Source organism: Protopterus annectens, chromosome 1.part1 (genome assembly GCF_019279795.1).
Source record: "Protopterus annectens isolate FY-2018-M chromosome 1.part1, PAN1.0, whole genome shotgun sequence".
Taxonomy (NCBI): domain Eukaryota; kingdom Metazoa; phylum Chordata; order Ceratodontiformes; family Protopteridae; genus Protopterus; species Protopterus annectens.
In genome coordinates, this window is record NC_056726.1 from 445,128,378 (window position 1) to 445,147,763 (window position 19,386).

The 19,386-nt window shown below is 40.8% G+C and overlaps 1 protein-coding gene across 1 annotated transcript in view; it reads left to right on the forward strand.

The window, feature by feature from the left end:
• The window catches only part of LYST (lysosomal trafficking regulator), a 3,825,950-nt gene that overhangs the window by 1,180,106 nt on the left and 2,626,458 nt on the right, over positions 1 to 19,386 (forward strand). Inside the window, exon 13 of the mRNA XM_044075805.1 lies at positions 8,943 to 9,116. Coding sequence (XP_043931740.1) covers positions 8,943 to 9,116 — 174 coding nt within the window. The remainder of the gene's footprint in view (positions 1 to 8,942; positions 9,117 to 19,386) is intronic.

Here is a 19,386-nt window from a genome sequence, read left to right on the forward strand (position 1 = left end):
AACGACAGATGCCTCAGACAAAGCTTGGGGAGCTCATCTAAATGGAAAATGGGTACAAGACACGTGGCCTGCCAGACTTCAACATCTACATATCAACTTGAAGGAGATGTTAGCAGTCCAATTTGCATTGATAGCTTTCAAGGATTTACTTCTTCCAGGGCAGGTGTTGATTCAAACAGACAACACAACTGTCATGTGGTACATCAACAAGCAAGGGGAACGATTCTTATCCTCTATGCAGACAAGCAATGATTTTGTGGGAGACTGCTCTCAGTTTACAGCTAAATCTTCAGGCAAGGTTTCTGCCAGGAGCACAGAACTCCTTAGCAGATATGTTGAGCAGACAAATTATGGATCCCCACGAGTGGAAATTGGATCCTCATGTATTTCAGAGATTGACAGTGTTATGGGGAACTCCAGACATAGATCTGTTCGCTTCTCCACTAAATTACCAGCTGCCAAAGTTTTGCACAAAAAGGTTTCATCCCACAGCTTGGAAAGTGGATGCTCTCTCATTCAATTGGAGCAATCTTCACGTGTATGCCTTTCCACCTCTGCCTCTCCTCCCAAAGGTACTGCTGAAGGTCAGACAGGACAAGCCAAACATGATTTTAATAGCTCCAGGTTGGCCTCGACAGCACTGGTACCCATTACTGAGAAGTCTGGTACAGGAGCCTCCATGGCCTTTGCCTTCGATTCCTCACCTGCTGTCTCAGGAGAACAGTCATTTACTAAATGTCAAACTTCATTCTCTACATCTGACAGCCTGGCATATTCTGTTTTAAACCCTGGAGGGTCTCAGCTTCCACAACAAGTTTTGAATGTTATTTTGGAGGCCAGAAGGCCTAGTACAAGGAAAGTTTATGCAGATAAATGGAGGAGATTTTTATTTTGGAGTACAGCAAAGGACTTTGATGTTTCTAAACCTAATTTAAGTGTTGCGCTTCAATACCTTACTGAGTTATTGGACAAAGGTTTGTCCTTCTCCTCTATAAAGGTTCATGCTGCAGCAATTTCTGCTCACTATGACTGTGACCCACCATTATTTTCTCAGCCTTTGTTTAAGCAATTCCTTAGAGGGGCAAAGAATATAAGACCCCCACGTAGAGCTCCTACTCCTGCTTGGGATCTCAATTTTGTGTTGGAGAAACTCACTCTACAACCTTTTGAGCCTGCAGCATCGGCAGAGTTGAAATATTTATCATGGAAGACTGCTTTTTGTTGGCCATTACCTCTGCAGAAGGGTTTCTGAATTACAGGCCCTTATGGCAGTTGAGCCTTTCTTAATTTTCCACAAGGATAGGGTGTCTTTGCACTAACCCTCCTTTTTTCCCTAAAGGGGTTTCTGGTGTGGCTTTAAACCAAACTATCCATTTCCCTCCTTTTTTTGCAAACCCCCAAAATAAAGGGGAAAGGATTTTGCACACTTTGGATATACACAGACAGTTGCGATATTATTTGAGCAGAACTAAAGGGTTCAGGCAGTCTCAGCAGTTGTTTGTTTCTTTTGCTTTGGGTTCTCAGGGCAAACCTGTTTCAAAACAAACTATTTCTAAGTGGATTGGTTTTTGTATTGCTTTCTGTTATTCCCATCATGGTAAGGAGATTCCAGCTGGGATTAGGCCTCATTCCACTAGGGCTACTGCCACTTCTACAGCTTTTTAAGGGGTGGCTACTAAAGATATTTTGGAAGCAGCTACTTGGAGTTCAGTGCATACTTTCTCTAAGCATTACCACCTTCCACTTTACTCTAAATCTAGGGCTGGATTTGCCACTGCAATTTTACAGGGCATATGTTCTTCATCTCACATTGCTGCAGTCCTAACACTTGGGTAGTCCGCTGTCCCTCGGTCGGCCCGAATATCAGAGTATAAGGCTGGCGTCGGTCAGGCGCATTTGACTGACATCAGAGCGTCAGGGTACAAATCGCATGACCGGCGTCATATCCTCAGTCTTTTGCCGCATGGTCCGATGCAGAAGCAGTGTTGCAAGTGCCGTTCGGCGTTCTGAAGTTTCAGACCGAAGTCAGAGTTGGTTAAGTACCCGTTGGGGAATATTTTGTTTTTCTTGCCTCAGTGGTTTACGGATGTCAGAAAAAGTGAATAACTGTATTTCTTGTGGGAAACAGATACCGCATAGGGATTACCATAATTTGTGTATACCTTGTTTGGGACCTGAGCACGGCGTTGTTGGGTGCCGCTTTTGTGCTAGGTTCAATAAGCACTATAAAGCGGAGGTTGGATTGTGCCAGGTTGGTCTTTGGGAAGCGGTGCAATTACAAAATGCCGTCGGATGCTCTGGCGCCGCTTCCTCAAAGAAGCGCAAGGACAAGGCAGTTAAACCTAGGATAGAGAGTCGTCCAACGGACGCCGGTTCTTTAGAGGCGTCAGTGGAACCGGTGGTTCCGGAGGCCTCTCTGGAGTCTCAGGGGGAAACTTTGATTTTACAGGATGTGGCCTCCCAGGAGGCAGGTCAGGCTGTAGGGGCTTCTCAGATTACTGTACTCCCTCCCTTCCTAAGGGGTCTAGGCCCTCTCTTTCTGCTTCCAAGGCTTCTCCTAGAGGTAGGTCTAGTTTAGCTTCTGTGGGTGTCACTCCTAGTTCTTCAGGTTCTGTGCCCAAGAAGCACATGCTTAAAATGGCAGAAGATTTAATTACTTTAATTAGAGGCTCTATGCCCCCTCCTGATAAAAGGCCTAGGATGGAACCAGTGTTGGGGATTGGGAGCAGGCTTGGATGTGTCTGAGTCTTGGCTGAAGACTTACAGGAGTATGCTCATTATTCTGATTCTGATGTGGATGATTCTACTCCTTCAGCTTCTCCTCCTGAGGATTTTTCTTTTCAGAGACCCTTCACTCCATGAGAGAGCATTTTAAATGGGAAGGTCAGGACTTCTCTGATTCCAGGAAAAGGCTTAGGGAATTTTGTTTTACCCCAGCATAGGCCTTTGGCTATACCTCCTGTTCTAAATGTGGTGGAAGATGTATTTGCAGAGGCTTCTCTTAATCCTGATTCTTTGCCTCCTGCTCCTGTTAAACCTGATAGGTATTACAGGGTACCTGAAGCTCATAAGTATCTTTTAAGAGTCCTAGGGCAGACCCTGAAACTGTTAGCCAGGGGCCTAAGGGTGTTAAGGCTTCTGTTGTCAAGAATCCGGTTCCTGCAGATAAAGAGGCCAGGGCCTTGGATAGATGGGGAAAGAAAGTTTATACTTCTTCCACTCTAGCCATGAGAGCTTTGAATTGCCAGTTTCACATGTTGAAATATCAAAATTATCTCCTTTCACAGTTGAAATCTAAGGTTGATGCTCTGGCGGAAGGTATTGATTGTAAAGAGTTACAAGATTTAGTGCATGTTTCTGAACAGGTGGGTAAGCACTCTTTGCAATGTGGTTTTGATGCTGTACAGGCCTCGTCCAGGGTGGCTGCCACTGGGTCAGTTCTTCGCAGGCATGCCTGGCTGCGGGATCAAAATTTTTCCGACCATGTTAAAACTAGGATTTTGGATGCCCCTTTGCAATCTGATGTCTTGTTTGGTTCTCCTGTTGAGGCAGTTTTAAAGAAAATGGAAGACAAGGCTAAGTCTATGCAGACTGTTAAAGAATTTTTGCAGGTTCAGCCTCCAGTTTAGTAGAAATTGGCCTACTAAGGGGTGGGCGTATCCTTCTTATGATTCCCAGTCTAGGGGTAGATCTAGGCGTGGCAGGGGCAGAGGTCAGGGCTCTTTCAGGCCTAGGACGGGGAGTTCTCCTGCACAGTCTTCAGGTGAGGGCAGGGGTCAGTCCTTTCGTAAACAAACCCAATGACCTACCTTTTCAGCTGCCAGAACCTGCTCGCCTGGCAGCACCTTTGGGAGGAAGGTTGGCACTTTTCAAAGAAAATTGGAGGTTGATTACCCAAGACAGATGGGTATTGGACATCATACATCACGGTTACAGGTTTTATTTCCATACCTTGCCTCCTTTCAAGGGCATGCCAGACATTCCTCCTCAACAAAGAATAGAGGCTCACAAGCAAATTTCTCTGTTACTCCAAATAGGGGCCATACAGCCGGTTCCTATGCCAGAAAGAGGCCTAGGATTTTATTCTCGCCTGTTCCTTGTACCGAAAAAGGGGAACACGTGGAGACCAATTTTGGATTTATCTATCCTCAACACTTATCTGGACATTCCCAAGTTCAAGATGTTGACGTTGCAACAACTTTTACCTATGCTGGGCAAGGATCACTGGATGGTAACTTTGGATCTCAAAGAGGCATACCTTCATGTTCCTATCAGACTAAGTTGCAGGAAGTATCTGCGTTTTCGGACTGGGGCTTCTCACTATCAGTTCTCTGCATTGCCCTATGGCTTATCTACTCCGCCCAGAGTATTTACGAAAGTTCTGGCTCCAGTGATAGCTTTCTTCAGGCTGAAAGGAATACAAATCTATCCTTATTTGGACGATTGCCTGATTCTGGCTCAAGGAAGGGAAGAGCTTCTTCGTCATTTGGAATATGTGATAGCAGTGCTAAGATGCCTGGGGTATTCTGTGAGCGAAATAAAGTCCAGTCTAGTACCCTCTCAAGACATGTGCTTTCTGGGTGTAAGACTGAATACAGCATCCCAGATGGCCTTTCTAACCCCGGACAAACAAAAGAATCTTTCCCTTTACTTCCATCATCTATCTCTTCAGTCCGGGCTGACTGCAAGGACAGTCCTTCAAGCCTTAGGGTTCATGGCATCTTGTATTCTGGTGCTTCCCAATGCCAAACTGCATATGAGGAAGTTGCAATGGTATCTCAAGAATGTATGGACACAGCACTGCCAGGATCTGGACACTGTCATTCCAATAATACCTTGCATTCAAAAGGAATTTTTGTGGTGGGCTCAGGAATGTCACCTAAACAAGGGACTCTCTGTGACCCGGCCAGAGGCGAGTCAAATTTTAACGACAGATGCCTCGGACAAAGCTTGGGGAGCTCATCTAAACGGAAAGTGGATACAAGACAAGTGGCCTGTCAGACTACAGCATCTACATATCAACTTGAAGGAGATGTTAGCAGTCCAGTTTGCATTAATAGCTTTCAAGGATTTACTTCTTCCAGGGCAGGTGTTGATTCTAACAGACAACACAACTGTCATGTGGTACATCAACAAGCAAGGGGGAACACATTCTTATCCTCTATGCAGGCAAGCAATGATTTTGTGGGAGACTGCTCTCAGTTTACAACTAAGTCTTCAGGCAAGGTTTCTGCCAGGAGCACAGAACTCCTTAGCAGATGTGTTAAGCAGACAAATCATGGATCCCCACGAGTGGAAACTGGATCTTCATGTATTTCAGAAATTGACAGTGTCCTGGGGAACTCCAGACATAGATCTGTTTGCTTCTCCTCTAAACCATCAGCTGCCAAGGTTTTGCACAAAGAGGTTTCATCCCACAGCCTGGAAAGTGGATGCTCTTTCTTTCAGTTGGAAAAATCTTCATGTGTATGCCTTTCCACCTCTGCCTCTCCTCCCAAAGGTACTTCTGAAGGTCAGACAGGACAAGCCAAGGATGATTTTGATAGCTCCAGATTGGCCTCGGCAGCACTGGTACCCATTACTGAGAAGTCTAGTGCGGAAGGCTCCATGGCCTTTGCCTTTGATTCCACATCTGTTGTCCCAGGAGGACAGTCATTTGCTCAATGTCAAACTTCACTCTCTTCATCTAACAGCCTGGCATATTCTGTTTTAAACCATAGAGGGTCTCAACTTCCACAACAAGTTTTGAATGTGATTTTGGAAGCTAGAAGGCCTAGTACAAGGAAAGTGTATGCAGATAAATGGAAGAGATTTTTGTTTTGGAGTGCAGCTAAGGATTTGGATGTTTCTGAGCCTGATTTAAGTGTGGCTCTTCAATATCTTACGGAGTTATTAGACAAAGGTTTGTCCTTCTCTTCTATTAAGATTCATGCTGCAGCAATTTCAGCTCACTACGACTGTGACCCACCATTGTTTTCTCATCCTTTGTTCAAGCAATTTCTTAGAGGGCAAAGAATATAAGACCCCACGAAGGGCTCCTACTCCTGCTTGGGATCTCAATTTTGTGTTGGAGAAACTCACTCTACAACCTTTTGAGCCTGCAGCTACTGCTGAGTTGAAATATTTGTCATGGAAGACTGCTTTTTTGTTGGCCATTACCTCTGCAAGAAGGGTTTCTGAATTGCAGGCCCTTATGGCAGTTGAGCCTTTCTTAATTTTCCATAAGGATAGGGTATCTTACGTGCTAATCCTTCCTTTATGCCTAAAGTGGTTTCTAGTGTGGCTTTAAACCAAACTATTCATTTGCCTACTTTTATGCAAATCCCCAAAATAAAGGGAAAAGATTTTGCACACTTTAGATGTACACAGGCAGTTGCGATATTATTTGGACAGAACTAAAGGGTTCAGGCAATCTCAGCAGTTATTAGTTTCTTTTGCTTTGTGCTCTCAGGGCAAGCCCGTGTCAAAACAAACTATTTCTAAGTGGATTGGATTTTGCATTGCTTTCTGTTATTCCCATCATGGCAAAGAGATTCCAGTTGGGATTAGGCCTCATTCCACTAGGGCTACTGCCACTTCAACAGCTTTTTTGAGGGGGATGGCAACTAAGGATATTTTGGAGGCAGCCACTTGGAGTTCAGTGCATACCTTCTCTAGGCATTACCATCTTCCTTTGTACTCTAAATCCAGGGCTGGGTTTGCCACTGCTGTGTTGCAGGGCATTCTGGCAGCTCCTGCTTCATTATAGTTTAGCCATCCTCCCTTACCTCTGCTTTGGGATTCTACCCAAATGTAAGGACTGCAGCAATGTGAGATGAAGAACATAGTACAGTTTTGTACCTACCATAAATGTAGATGTTCGAAGATCCACATTGCTGCAGTCAAACCCTCCCTCCTTCCCCTCTGTAGTTTGAGGTGGTTGTGTGGGTTGGGTTATCCATCTGAGGTATATTGTGTTTATTGTATATATTGTATTTATTGTACATATTCTTGGTGTTAGGCTGGTTGGTTGTTTAGCTGTTGCCTATGGGTTTTGACCTTTTTCTTTAGGGTCTTCTGACATCTGAGGCAAGAAAAGACTGAGGATATGACGTCGGTCATGCGCATTTGTACCCTGACGTTCTGATGTCAGTCAAATGCGCCCTGACCGACGTCAGCCTTATACTCTGATATTCGGGCCGACCGAGGGACAGCGGACTACCCAAGTGTTAGGACTGCAGCAATGTGGATCTTCGAACATCTACATTTATGGTAGGTACAAAACTGTACTTTTGGCAGCTCCTAATGCTTTATAGTTTTGCCATCCTCCCTTACCTCTGCTTTGGGATTCTACCCATATGTAAGGACTGCAGCAATGTGAGATGAAGAACATAGTACAGTTTTGTACCTACCATAAATGTAGATGTTCGAAGATCCACATTGCTGCAGTCCAATTTACCCTCCCTCCTTCCCCTCTGTTGTTGAAGGTGGTGGTGTGGTTTGTGTTGTACATATTGTAAATATGGTTAGTGCACGGGTGGTTGGTTAGTTTTTGCTGGTTTTTGGCTGTGGCCTTTCTTGTTAGGGCCTTCTGACATCTGGGGCAAGAAAAGACTGAGGAAATTACGTCGGTCATGCGCTTTTGTACCCTGACGTCCTGATGTCAGTTTTAAGCGCCTTGACCGACGTCAACCTAATACTTTGGTATTCGGGCCGACCGAGGACAGCGGACTACCCATATGTAAGGACTGCAGCAATGTGGATCTTCGAACATCTACATTTATGGTAGGTACAAAACTGTACTTTTCATGGTGTATTGGCAACAAATATGATTATTGAAAATGTGCTTGTGTTAGCCCTAGAGTTGAATTAGAAGGCACTTTAGACCAATTCCACAGGGCTGTGTATCCACTGACATCTCACTTTCTAGAAGCATTTGTCAGATGCCATTTTAGTGAGGATGTCTGTGGAAAACTTGTGGTAAGAAGACAGTTTTCACACATGGAAGGAATTATTTCACTAACCTCAAGATACAGTGGCATATAATAGTGTAATATTTATTTATTTATTTATTTATTTTACATTTGTTAACCGGGGGTGTCTGACTGAGCTGAAAAGGCCCTTTTTCAGCAGAGGCCCGGGGAGAAAAGCTCCACAAAGAAAAATTACAGAAACATTTAGTTATTTAGACATAATCAGTATACACACAAATTGCAGGAGACATGTTTTTACAGTGGTATGTGGCACATAAACAGTTACAGTGGAAGGAACAAACAAAAAAATAGTAATTTTAAAAATAAAGGTAATTAATAGATTTGTGGTGTACAGCTGAAATTTGGAACATAGGTAGAATACATACATAGTACACAGGTACAGTACATACATTGTAGATTAGCCAGTGTTTGTGAGTAAGATTGAAAACTATTATCAAGTGCTCTAGATTTTGTATGTATGTGTTATCCGCTTTCACTAGCCTGGGAAGCAATCATGGCACTGCCAACTTTCTTTGAGATGTTGCCTGATGAGGTCTTTAAAGGAGGCTTTGGATGATGTGTTTTGAATGCTTGTAGGGACAGAGTTCCATTTTTTAGCCACTGAACTACTATATAGTGCATCTCCAAAGCTATTGTAGCTGTTGGTGACTATGAGTATATATAGCACACATGAGGGATTCTGGAGGATCCTCTCCCCCATTAAGATAGTACTTTTTTGTTTGCTGTTTTTCTTTTCATTTCAGTCATACAGCAGAGTTCATTGAGACAGTATAAAGCTTTGTATCCATGTTAATTCTGACTGCTGTTGTGGCCTTATCAGTGATTGCTTTAAATGTAAAATGTGTTGATGTGGAATTTAATTGGTGTGTTATTAAAACACATATTTGTTTTAAATAGCAGCTTTTTCCTAATTGTTTTAAGGTACATCTTGGTAAAATGTATTTTTTTTCTGTGGGTCTGTTTTTGCAGAATTTGTATAGATCCAAATGATGATTCAAAACTTAGCCTGCTGGCACAGGCGGAATCTCAGGAACAAGTTCTTACTCCAGGCAAGTGGCAGCATGTAGCAATGACTTATGTACAGAAGGCAGAAGGCAAGAAGAACGTCCATGGAAAATTGACACTTTGGGTTTCTGGTCAAAGGTATGGTGTATATATGCACACATATATAATTGTTTCTTTTTTCTTTCCTTCTTTATTGTCTTTGTTGACTAGGAAAGTCTGACCCATTTTCAGTGGAGGCCAAGGGAGAAAAGCTGCATCGCATATGCTTGTGATTAACACTTTCATTTTTTAAGAACAATATTGTTTTGAGCATAATTATACAGAATAAATAATGTTTGCATTCATGAGTTACAGTAACATTTAGTGTTGAAAGAATGGGTTACATACAGACTGATAATGGATAGGTTCATACAGTGCATTTGATTTGGAAAGTAGTTACCCGTAACAGTTATTATACAAGCAGCTATGATTTTTACATTAAAGTAAGACTGGTTGAAACTCTTGATATAAGTAAGAGAAAAATATGTGCTTGAGTATTGAACATAAGAGTTAGTGAAAGGGTTGTAGATGTATCATAATGAAAAGATGAGAGAGATTGTCAAAAAGTGCTTGAGAGAAAGAGTGTAGGTAAGGCAAAGGAGACTGAACAGGACAGAAGGAGGTTGAACAAGTTGTTGATTCAAGGGGCAATGTTAGATTATAGTGTGAGAGAGAGAGAGAGATATTGAAAAGGTGACATTCAAGCATGAAGTGAGATGCTTAAAAACCAGACTGGAAGATGCAGAAAAAACAGAGTGAAATCCACATGATGTTAGCGTAATAAAACTTTTAATCCACGCTTTCATAACCAAACTTCTTCAGAATAAAATGTACATACTCAAGCATCACTTTTAAAAACAGTTTTGAAATACTTCTCCACCAATGAACTCATTTTTCCACTTAAACAATTACACAATTAATCAATAAAATTTCTGAACTCAGGAAGTTATTTCCTTATATAGATATTAATCAGGGGTGGCAATTTCAAAACAAATCTTGAACAAAAGGAGGCTTTATGGCAGATTAGATTTAATTCAGACAAAAAACCTGGTATAAATGATGCTATCAACATCAGATGTTTTTTGAAAGACCATAGCATCTATATAAGGAAATAACTTCCTGAGTTCAGAAATTTTATTGCTTAATTGTATAATTGTTTAAGTGGAAAAATGAGTTAATTGGTGGAGAAGTTCTTCAAAACTATTTTTAAAAGTGATGTTGAGTATGTACATTTTATTCTGAAGTAGCTTGGTTATGAAAGCGTGGATTAAAAGTTTTATTACGCTAACATCATGTGGATTTTGTTTTTCCTGCATCTTCCAGTCTGTTTTTTTTATTATTTTTTGTGGTTTTTCAGGAACATTTCTGCATTTTTGAGATGCTTAAATGTCAGAGTGGTTGTAAAATGGGGTTGTTATCTTGGACAAGGAGTTGGAAAGTTTGAGAAGATTAGGGAAGAGTGTGGGGTCATGAGAGAAATTGTTAGCCTGGCGATGAGCATGTCCAGGATTGATTTTTGGTGTATTTTGAGCTCTATTTTGAAGCAGAGTAGTTTGCTATCATATTTAATTTTGTGGGCTTAGCATTCCATAGTTTGGAAAGTCATCAAGAGTATTGTGAGTCTGCTGATACGTTGTTAGATTTTATAGAATTTAGGAGGAATTTTTCACTAGACCGGAGATCTCTTGTAGTAGTTTAAGGCACTAGTGTATTTTTTTCACACTGGCATTTTTAGGGATAATGTTATTAGTCTGTACGCAATAAATACCCTAGTGAATGTGAGATATTTGTGTAGTTCACACCAGTTTAGCTGTTTTACGGTCTCATTGTGGTGGGTTGTATGTGTAGCAGTGGTATTAAATTTTGCAGCTTTATTATAACATGAAGCTGGTTTGTTCTTTAGGTTGCCATTTATGTTTGTAAGGGATAGAAGGGAGCATAAAGAAGGGATGGTAGTAAGTAGATTGAGGCTAATGTTTTTCTTGCTGTGCTAGTTAAGTAGTGTTTGACCCTGTAGATGTAACCTAGTTTTTGGAGTTTTTTAATAGTTTGAAGTATATGTAGATTGAATTTAAAATTGTTGTCTATATGAACACGTAGTAAGTTAGTGTGGATTACTGTCTCAGTTCTAGTGTTGTCAGCAGCTGTAACTATAAAATATTGAACTTGGTTGAGATACTGATTTTTTTGCGAGAAAAGCATTACCTTTATGTTAGGATTGAGAAGTAGTTTTGAAGTGCTTAACCAAATCTGAGTGGAAGAGAAGTGTGAGTAATTTCTTGGAGTTCAGAAATTATTGACATTGCACATATTAAAGTTGAATTATCTGTATAGAGTACATTGTTTGCCTTACCTACAGAAGTATGGAGTTTGTTACTGAAGGGGTTAAATAGAAGAGACCCTGTTGTAGAGCCTTGTGAAACTCCTATTTTGACTGAGAGAGAATGAGAATTATTGTTTCTGTTTAACTGCTAATGTTGTCTTTCTGGTTAATAACTAAGGAATCATGTGAAGGAAGATTGTGCGAGACCTACAGATGTAAGTTTATGAAGTAGCTGCTGGTAAGAAAGCTTTAGATAAATCTAAGAGTACGATTGACACTAATTTATTGGTATTTATAGTATTGGTAAAATGAAGGATGGCAGTAGCTGTGCTGTGGTAGGGTATAAAATAATGCTGGGTTTCGGAAAGGAGGTTATTTGGGTTTAGGGGTTGTACAAGATGAGCTTGAATGACTTTTATAGTATTTTTGAGAAGGAAGGGAGGATTGCTATGGGCCTGTAGTTATTGAAGTTTGTGGACGTTCTGCCTTTATATAGTGGTGTGATAATGATTTATCCCAGATGGACGAACCATAATATTCTGTTATAGATCTGTATATTAGTGTAGAGGTAAGGTAAGCAATAGCTACAACAGCCATTTTAAAGTGGTCAGAGGGGAGTTGTTCAGTAGCAAGGGTGGATTGGCTTTAGATTAGGTAAAAGCTTTCTGATAGCAGAGGTAAAAACTGTACTGAAGTTAATTTATTGGATGCAGTTCAAACAGGATGCGGATATTGAGATGATACCCAAGGCATTTATATAGTCAAGGACATTATTGCTTCCATAAAGTTCGAGTTAAACTGTGTGGGGAGTAAATCAATGGTTCTATTGGTTGTGGGGGTAGGGGTGTAGTTTTGCCTGGGTGTAGTAGTTTATTTATGGATGATGAGAAGAATTTGGTGTTGTTTTGGTGTCTGTTTTGAAGTGAGTTATTGTATTATGTTTCATCTTGTTTGAGGTGGTATTTTGAAGTATTTCTTAAATGTTTAAAATGTTGGTATGTGTTTTGTGTTCGATTTTGTCGTAATCTTTCTAGGTTTTGTCACACTGTAACATACGTTTTTTTTTTCCCCCTTGTTAACTATGGTACTGGATTAGCTTCAGCTCTTTTGGTATGTACTGGGACAAGATTATTGAGAATTTTTAGGAATATGTTATTGAAGTGTGCTACTGCAGAGTCGAGGAGTAGGGACTTAAGTTCATCCCAGTTATATTTTGCCAGAGTTTGGATGAAGGTCTGTCTGTTAAAGTTGGTTGCTTTGCAGACTTGGTTGTAAGTGATTTGTTTATCTTGATATTGTTACAACTTACTGCATAGACAGCCATGTGTCTTTAGTATGTGAGGATTATTAGCTAGTATCCAGTCCAAGACGTTGTCTAGTTGTATGTCAGTGGACTAGCGGGTGCTAACTATTTATGGTATTCCAGTCTATATTTAGGTCTGAAAATTTTCAGCAGTGGTGGTGGTGTTTCCTGGTGGAATCTAAATGGCTGATAAGCAGAGTGTTCTTCAGTTATTTATTTATTTTGAAGTGTGTTCGTAGTGTGCATTATTGAACTTTGGTATTCTTTTTGAATAAGGGGTGATTTTTAGTGAGTTTTTGTAAATAATGGTAAGACCACCTACACTTTTTTTTTTTTAATATCAGCAACAGCTGTATCTTCTCTTTGTATAGAGCTTGTGGTTGGGGGTTGAGATGCTCATGTAGGATCATGCTATCCATTTAAACGACTTGTGACTCAGGTTTGGTTAGATGTATAAACATCAGTGGATTGGATATGGAGCAGGAAAGAGTTGGGTGGTTGAGGTCATAACTCTTCTTTTTCACGTGGATAGATAGATGAAGCACTTCTTTGTGTACCTTCTGGTGTAGAACACCAAGAAGGAGATGTAGGTACACAAGCAGATGCTCATCGGGATGCATTTTGGGTATGTTTGCATGCATCAGTTGCACATGTACAGATTTATGGACAAAAATTGAGTCATGTTCCAAACTCCCAGAAATTAAGGTGGGATGAGGCACCTTGACCAAAAGGGTATCAAGTAGTTATGACTGTGGAAAACTTATCATCTGAATCTGTCAATTTTCATTAAATCCTCAAGGTATGGTTCAGATCCGATACTGATCCAACTTGGCCATTACTCCAGCTCGTGGAGACCACCAAACTCTTGAGCTCCTTTCCCACTCACAGTGCACCATGCCTAACTTCCCTCAGATCTTGTTTGCCACTTTCACGTCCAGACTGCTGTTGAGTGTTTGGATTAAGATGGTGTTGTTTCTTTGAAATGTTATCCTTAATCGCTATCTGTAAGGACACACATAGAAGTAGTTTCCCCAGAGGCAGATGGAGGAGCGGTAATGGCAGAAGATGCCCCCATGGCAGAGGAGGATCGCAAAACAGAGAGTCTAGACATATCTTTTCTGATAGACCTTTTTGGTGTTGCTGAATGGAGCCCCGATTGCCTTTCTCTGGAGGCAGTTGCGGTTCGCTTATCTCTGCACCAGGAAGCCTGGCTGAACCTAACAAAGGATACTTGAGTGCAGTGAATTGTTTCCAGAGGTTATATTATTCCCTTTTCCCTTCCACCCCCGTCCCGCAGGAAAATCCCCAGTGTTTCACCCAATCAGAGGGAGGCAGCAGCATTGGAAATACAAAAGCTGCTAGAAAAGAGTCACCCAAGAGGTCCCTCCAGACAAACTGAATCCGGAATTTACTCAAGATTCTCTGTAGTGTCAAAGAAAACAGGGAACTGGAGACAGATTTTAGATCTCAGTGTGTTGAAAAAATCGGTTCAACAAACCAAGTTTCCAGATGGTCACGGTTCAGTCCATTCTGAGCAAGGAAGTCTGGATGTGCTCAGTAAACCTTCAGGATGCGTACTATCACATAAAAATGAACAGGTAATCCAGAAGGTATTTACGCTTTTGGCTGGGAGCCAATCATTACCAGTTCAGAGCACTGAGCTTTGGCCTCACCACAGCCCCCAGGGTGTTCACTAAGTGCATGGCAGTAATAGCAGCTCACCTGAGACTGCACAGATTCTGGGTGTTTCCATATTTGGATGACTGGCTCATTACCGCTCCGACCAGGCATCAACTGGTACAAGCATGGGACCAATTATTGCAAACTCATTTGAATCTTGGAATGCCCATGAAATACAACAAGTCTCAATTACTACCGTCACAGACATTGGAATTCATAGGAGCAATGTTCAACATGGTATCTATGGTAACATTTCTACCCCTTTTGAGAGTACAAACAATTAGAAATCAGGTCAAAAAAATAATTTGCAGTACCAAATTTTCAGCGTGGTTGATTCTGCAACCAGAGGGATTGATGTCAGCAGCAATAATCTTGGTACCTTTAGCAAGATATCATACAAGAAGTCTGCAATGGATGCTACAAGCACAGTAGTCAATTTTCTTTCAACCCATGTCAACAAAGATAAGAATAACTCAGGTATGCAAATGGTATCTTTCCTGGTGGATACAGTCACAATAACTGTTGCAAGGCTGTCCTTTCATTCTGCCTCAGGCCAAGGCCATAGTGAACCAGATTGGGGGGGGGGGGGCATTTTCTGAGGAAGACAGTCAAAGGCACTTGGTCCCCCAAAGAAGCCAAAATGTATATCAGTGTTCTGGAAATGAGAACAGTGCGTTTGGCATTGCAAGCATTAAGACCGTCTCCCTCTCGGAACAATTGAGATCCAAATGGACATCATGTCAGTGGTTTGGTACGTCAACAAACAAGAAGGAACCAAATCTTAGCCCTGTGTCGAGAAGCCCTGAGGGTTTACTCCAACCGCTTGCTAATTGCAGTTTACATTCCAGGGAATTCCAGTGAGATAGCAAACAAACTGAGCAGGTCCTCATGAGTGGTCTCTCAACAACAAAATGATGGACATGATTTTCTGTCAGTGGGGCCAGCCTTGCTGCGATCTATTTGCTTCTCACCTAAACAAGTGCAGCAGCTTCTTTGCCTTAGTCCCTCCATCTGGGGAGTCACCAAGGGATGCTCTTCTCCACGATTGGCCTCCTGTCTCCTGTACACTTATCCCCCAACTCCTTTAATTCCCAAATTTCTCCAGAAGGCAGACATATTGAAGAGCAGAGTCATTCTCATTGCACCTTACTGGCCTCGCCAGGTTTGGTTCCCCTTCCTTTGGCCTCATCTTCGGTACCAGCTCTTGGATTCTGGATCTGACTCCAGATATTCTATTTCACCCGACAGGCATGATTCACATGGATATCTCATCAAACCCCAAATTGACTGCATGGTTTCTCCAATTCCATTAATAGCCAGGCAGCCTATGCTCTCTTTGCCTGTCCGTTCCATTCTGTTATCTTCCTATACACCCTTTATGAGAAAAGTCTACAGAATTAAATGGAGAAGTTTTGTTTATTGGGTAGAGAAGAATCCAGTAAAACCATTCTCAGCCCGGATACATTCATTCTGTTCCTGAATTTTTAGCGAGTTTGTTTAATGGGGGTGGTAGTTCATCGACTGTTAAAGTCCAGTTCGCAGCTCTTTCGAATTTCCATGTGGGGCTTTAGGATTCTTCCCTTGCTTCCTCTAAACTATTCAAAGCATTTTTGAAAGGTACTCTTCTACTTAGACCTCCTTAGAAAGATCCTGTACCACCATGGGATTTAAATTTGGTACTGCAAGCCTTGACACAGCCACCCTTTGAACCTGCAGCTTAATCTGGAAGACTATCTTTTTGGTTGCAGTTACATCTGCTAGAAGAATTTCAGAACTTCAAGCATTATCTTCTAAGCCCCCATATTTAATTTTCCACAAGGACAACGTCACCTTACGTACCAATGCTTCTTTGCTACCTAAGGTGGTGATAGAGTCCAACATTAACCAAACCATTAACCTGCCAATATTCTTTCCAAACTGTACAAATAAAGGAAAATATATGCTGCACTTATTGGATGTTTATAGACAATTGTGTTTCTAGTTGCACAGAGCAAAACAAATTACAAAGACAGACCAGCTGTTTGTTTCTTTTGCACATCACAAGATGGACGAATAAGTCACAAAGGTAACTGTAGCCAGATGGTTGACAGATTGCATCTCTTTTGTCTGCACTAAGTTGAATCTCCCTCTACCAAAACCATTAAAGACTCATTCCACCAGATCTGTGGCTACCTGCACTGTAATTTAGTCTTGAGTATCCATGGATGATGTTTGTGTGGCTGCTACTTGGTCAAATCCTCATACCTTTATCACTCATTACAATCTAGATCTGGTCACGAGGGGAAGAGCAGCCTTTGGCTCAATCATACTTAGGAATATTCTTCCTTAGAGTCCACCCAGGAATTTAGGTAGCTGGGGACTCTGTCCCATACGTTGAGGAATGAAGGAAAATTGACAACATGAGATAAAGAAGTTATGTATTAACCATAACTTTCCATCTGTGTTGTCCATTTTCATTCTTCCTCAACTCCCCACCCTCCATCTCCCTCCATTTCTCACAAACGACTTCTGGAGGAATGCAATCTTTAAGAACACCATGGACACCATATGTCCCTTGTGTTGAACTCCAGTTATGGCAATTCTTTTATAGTTTCTCTCAAGCTGTAAATAGGATCTGCGGGAAGTTAGGCATGGTGCATTGTGGGTAAAAAGGAGCTGGAGAGTTTGTTGGTTTCCACGAGCTGGAGTAACGGCCAAGTTGGCTCTGAATGATACATTGAGGAAGAATGAAAATGGACAACACAGATGAAACGTTATGGTAAGTACACAAATTCTTTTTTTTTAGTTGCCTGGTAGCTTTCGCTGTTTTATTGAGCTTGATTTTTTTTTTATTCATTTTGGGCTCTAATACTGGCCTTAACAGTTTTACAGTGCATAAGTAAATCCAGTCATTCTTCCTCCAGATCTGAAGTGGAATATTTCATTTTTTGGTTGATCATAGCTCAGCCATAGTGTATGGTTATTGGCTGAGTAAATGTACATTAATTAACTGAAGTTGTAGAAATGAAATATACACCAACTGTTTTTTAAACATCTTTATTAAATCATCACATTTTAAACTGCAGCTTGAGTTCGTCTATATTAGTAGAAAAGAAAATATGACATAATAACAGTTTTCATTATTGTTATGTGATATACATGTGCTCTTTCTTTTTAAGAATTTCCATTCACTGCAGCATTGCATAAATTGCTCAATTCATGCTTTTCTTTAAACCTCTTCCACATTGTCCTGAACATTATTCTGCATGTGCTGTTCCAACAAATTTCATTTATTTCTATGATGTTTGCTGCTTTCCATTTCTAAAGACCCCACCTCCAGTTATTTTATTTATTTTATTTTATTTACATTTGTTCATCGGGGTAGTGGACTTAAAAATATTGACAAGTTTCAGCCTCAACCCTGGTGAAATACAAAATCTTTCACAAAGAAAAATACAGAAATGTAAGTAGTAACAGAATACTTTAGACTAATTACATCCATGGTGGTGGTGCTGCGGTAGCGTTGTCGCCTCACAGTAAGACGCTGTCCGTTTCGATTCTCAGCTAGAGCATCTTCTGCGTGGAGACATGCGTGAATGGTTGTACCTTCGATGAAGGTTGTGCATCAGGGCTGGTAACTCGGCACGTAAAAATCAACTACCAGTCATTAGCGGACCGGAGTTCTGCTGTGGCGACCCCTAACCGGGAAAAGCCGAAAGACACAACAACTTAGAAAAATAATGTATATACATTCCAGTGAACAAGCACATGTATTTTATCTGCTTTACAATATTCAACATTTCTGTTATGTTTGGTATAGATTTTGATTTCCATTTTCTAGAAATTGCTTTATGGCCTTTCTGTGTCTAGGCAGTTCAGATCCTATATTCCAGCACAAAATAGTCATTCCCTTAGTTACTACCATTTGTTCTGCATCATTGCTGTCAAAAGTGCTCTGTAAGAATTTTTTTTAAATCTGACAGTTTATTACTTTTCCAAAAAAAAAAATGTTCCCAATTATCTCTTTCTTCCACATTACATCTCCAGCATTTGGTATCTACCTGAAGAAAAATCCCCTGAAGTCTACTTATGGTATAAAAATACCTATCCAAATACTTCCTTGCAAAAATCTAAACCTACTGGAATTTGCTGCACACTTGAGAGCCTTACAAATTTCTTTCCATTGTTCCCCTGTAAATTGCTTGTTTTTTTTCCTCTTTTCTTAATCTTTTATAACTTTCTTTGATTGATTATTATATGTAACATGCAGTATTTTATTGACCTTTACTAATTACCCCCCTTTTCAACAGCAGCTTTTTTTAGACTCAACTAAAAACTCTACAAGAACTGGTCTATCATGTAACACTCCCCAATCCCTTTGTATTTGCCTATACCTTATCAGTCTCTGGTTTGGTGGGCAGTCTCTAACCTGCAGTCTAGACTCCTGACATAACTCTCAACTGTCCAGATTTTTGCAGAATGTCCAGATTTTTGGCTCATATTTTTGCTCTTTTCCTCTTTTTTTTCCAGACACCTTTATTGAGTTATTACTTGTGATACAGACAAATTTACATTCATATAAAAGTAATCAAACTGTATTAACATAAACATTGCTGTTTGTTATGTTAATATATACTGCAAATAAAACCAAACTGATGATTTTTCCCCTTCTAGAACCTCCCCCATCGGCAAAAACTCATTCTCTATACTCAGCCAAAACAACATCCCCATTGAAATTGTATCAAATACTAAACTGCTCAGTGTTATCATTGATGAACATCCAAAATTTGACACCCATATTCAAACCACTATCAAAAAAAGAACACCTAAAACTAGGACTTCTGTACAGACACAACTGCTACCCCACGCCCTCCACGCCCTCCACCAGAAAAACCCTTGCCTCCTCTTACCTTCTCCCTTCTCTTATGTATGGTGCTCCTCTATTACCTAATCTCCAACTTGGCCTTCGATCCAAATTCGAATCCTGCTACAATAAAATTAGCAAATTTGCTACCAATTATAAAAACTCATCCCACCACTACCACTCTCTCCATACCCTGAAATGGCTTGAACTACCCAATTAC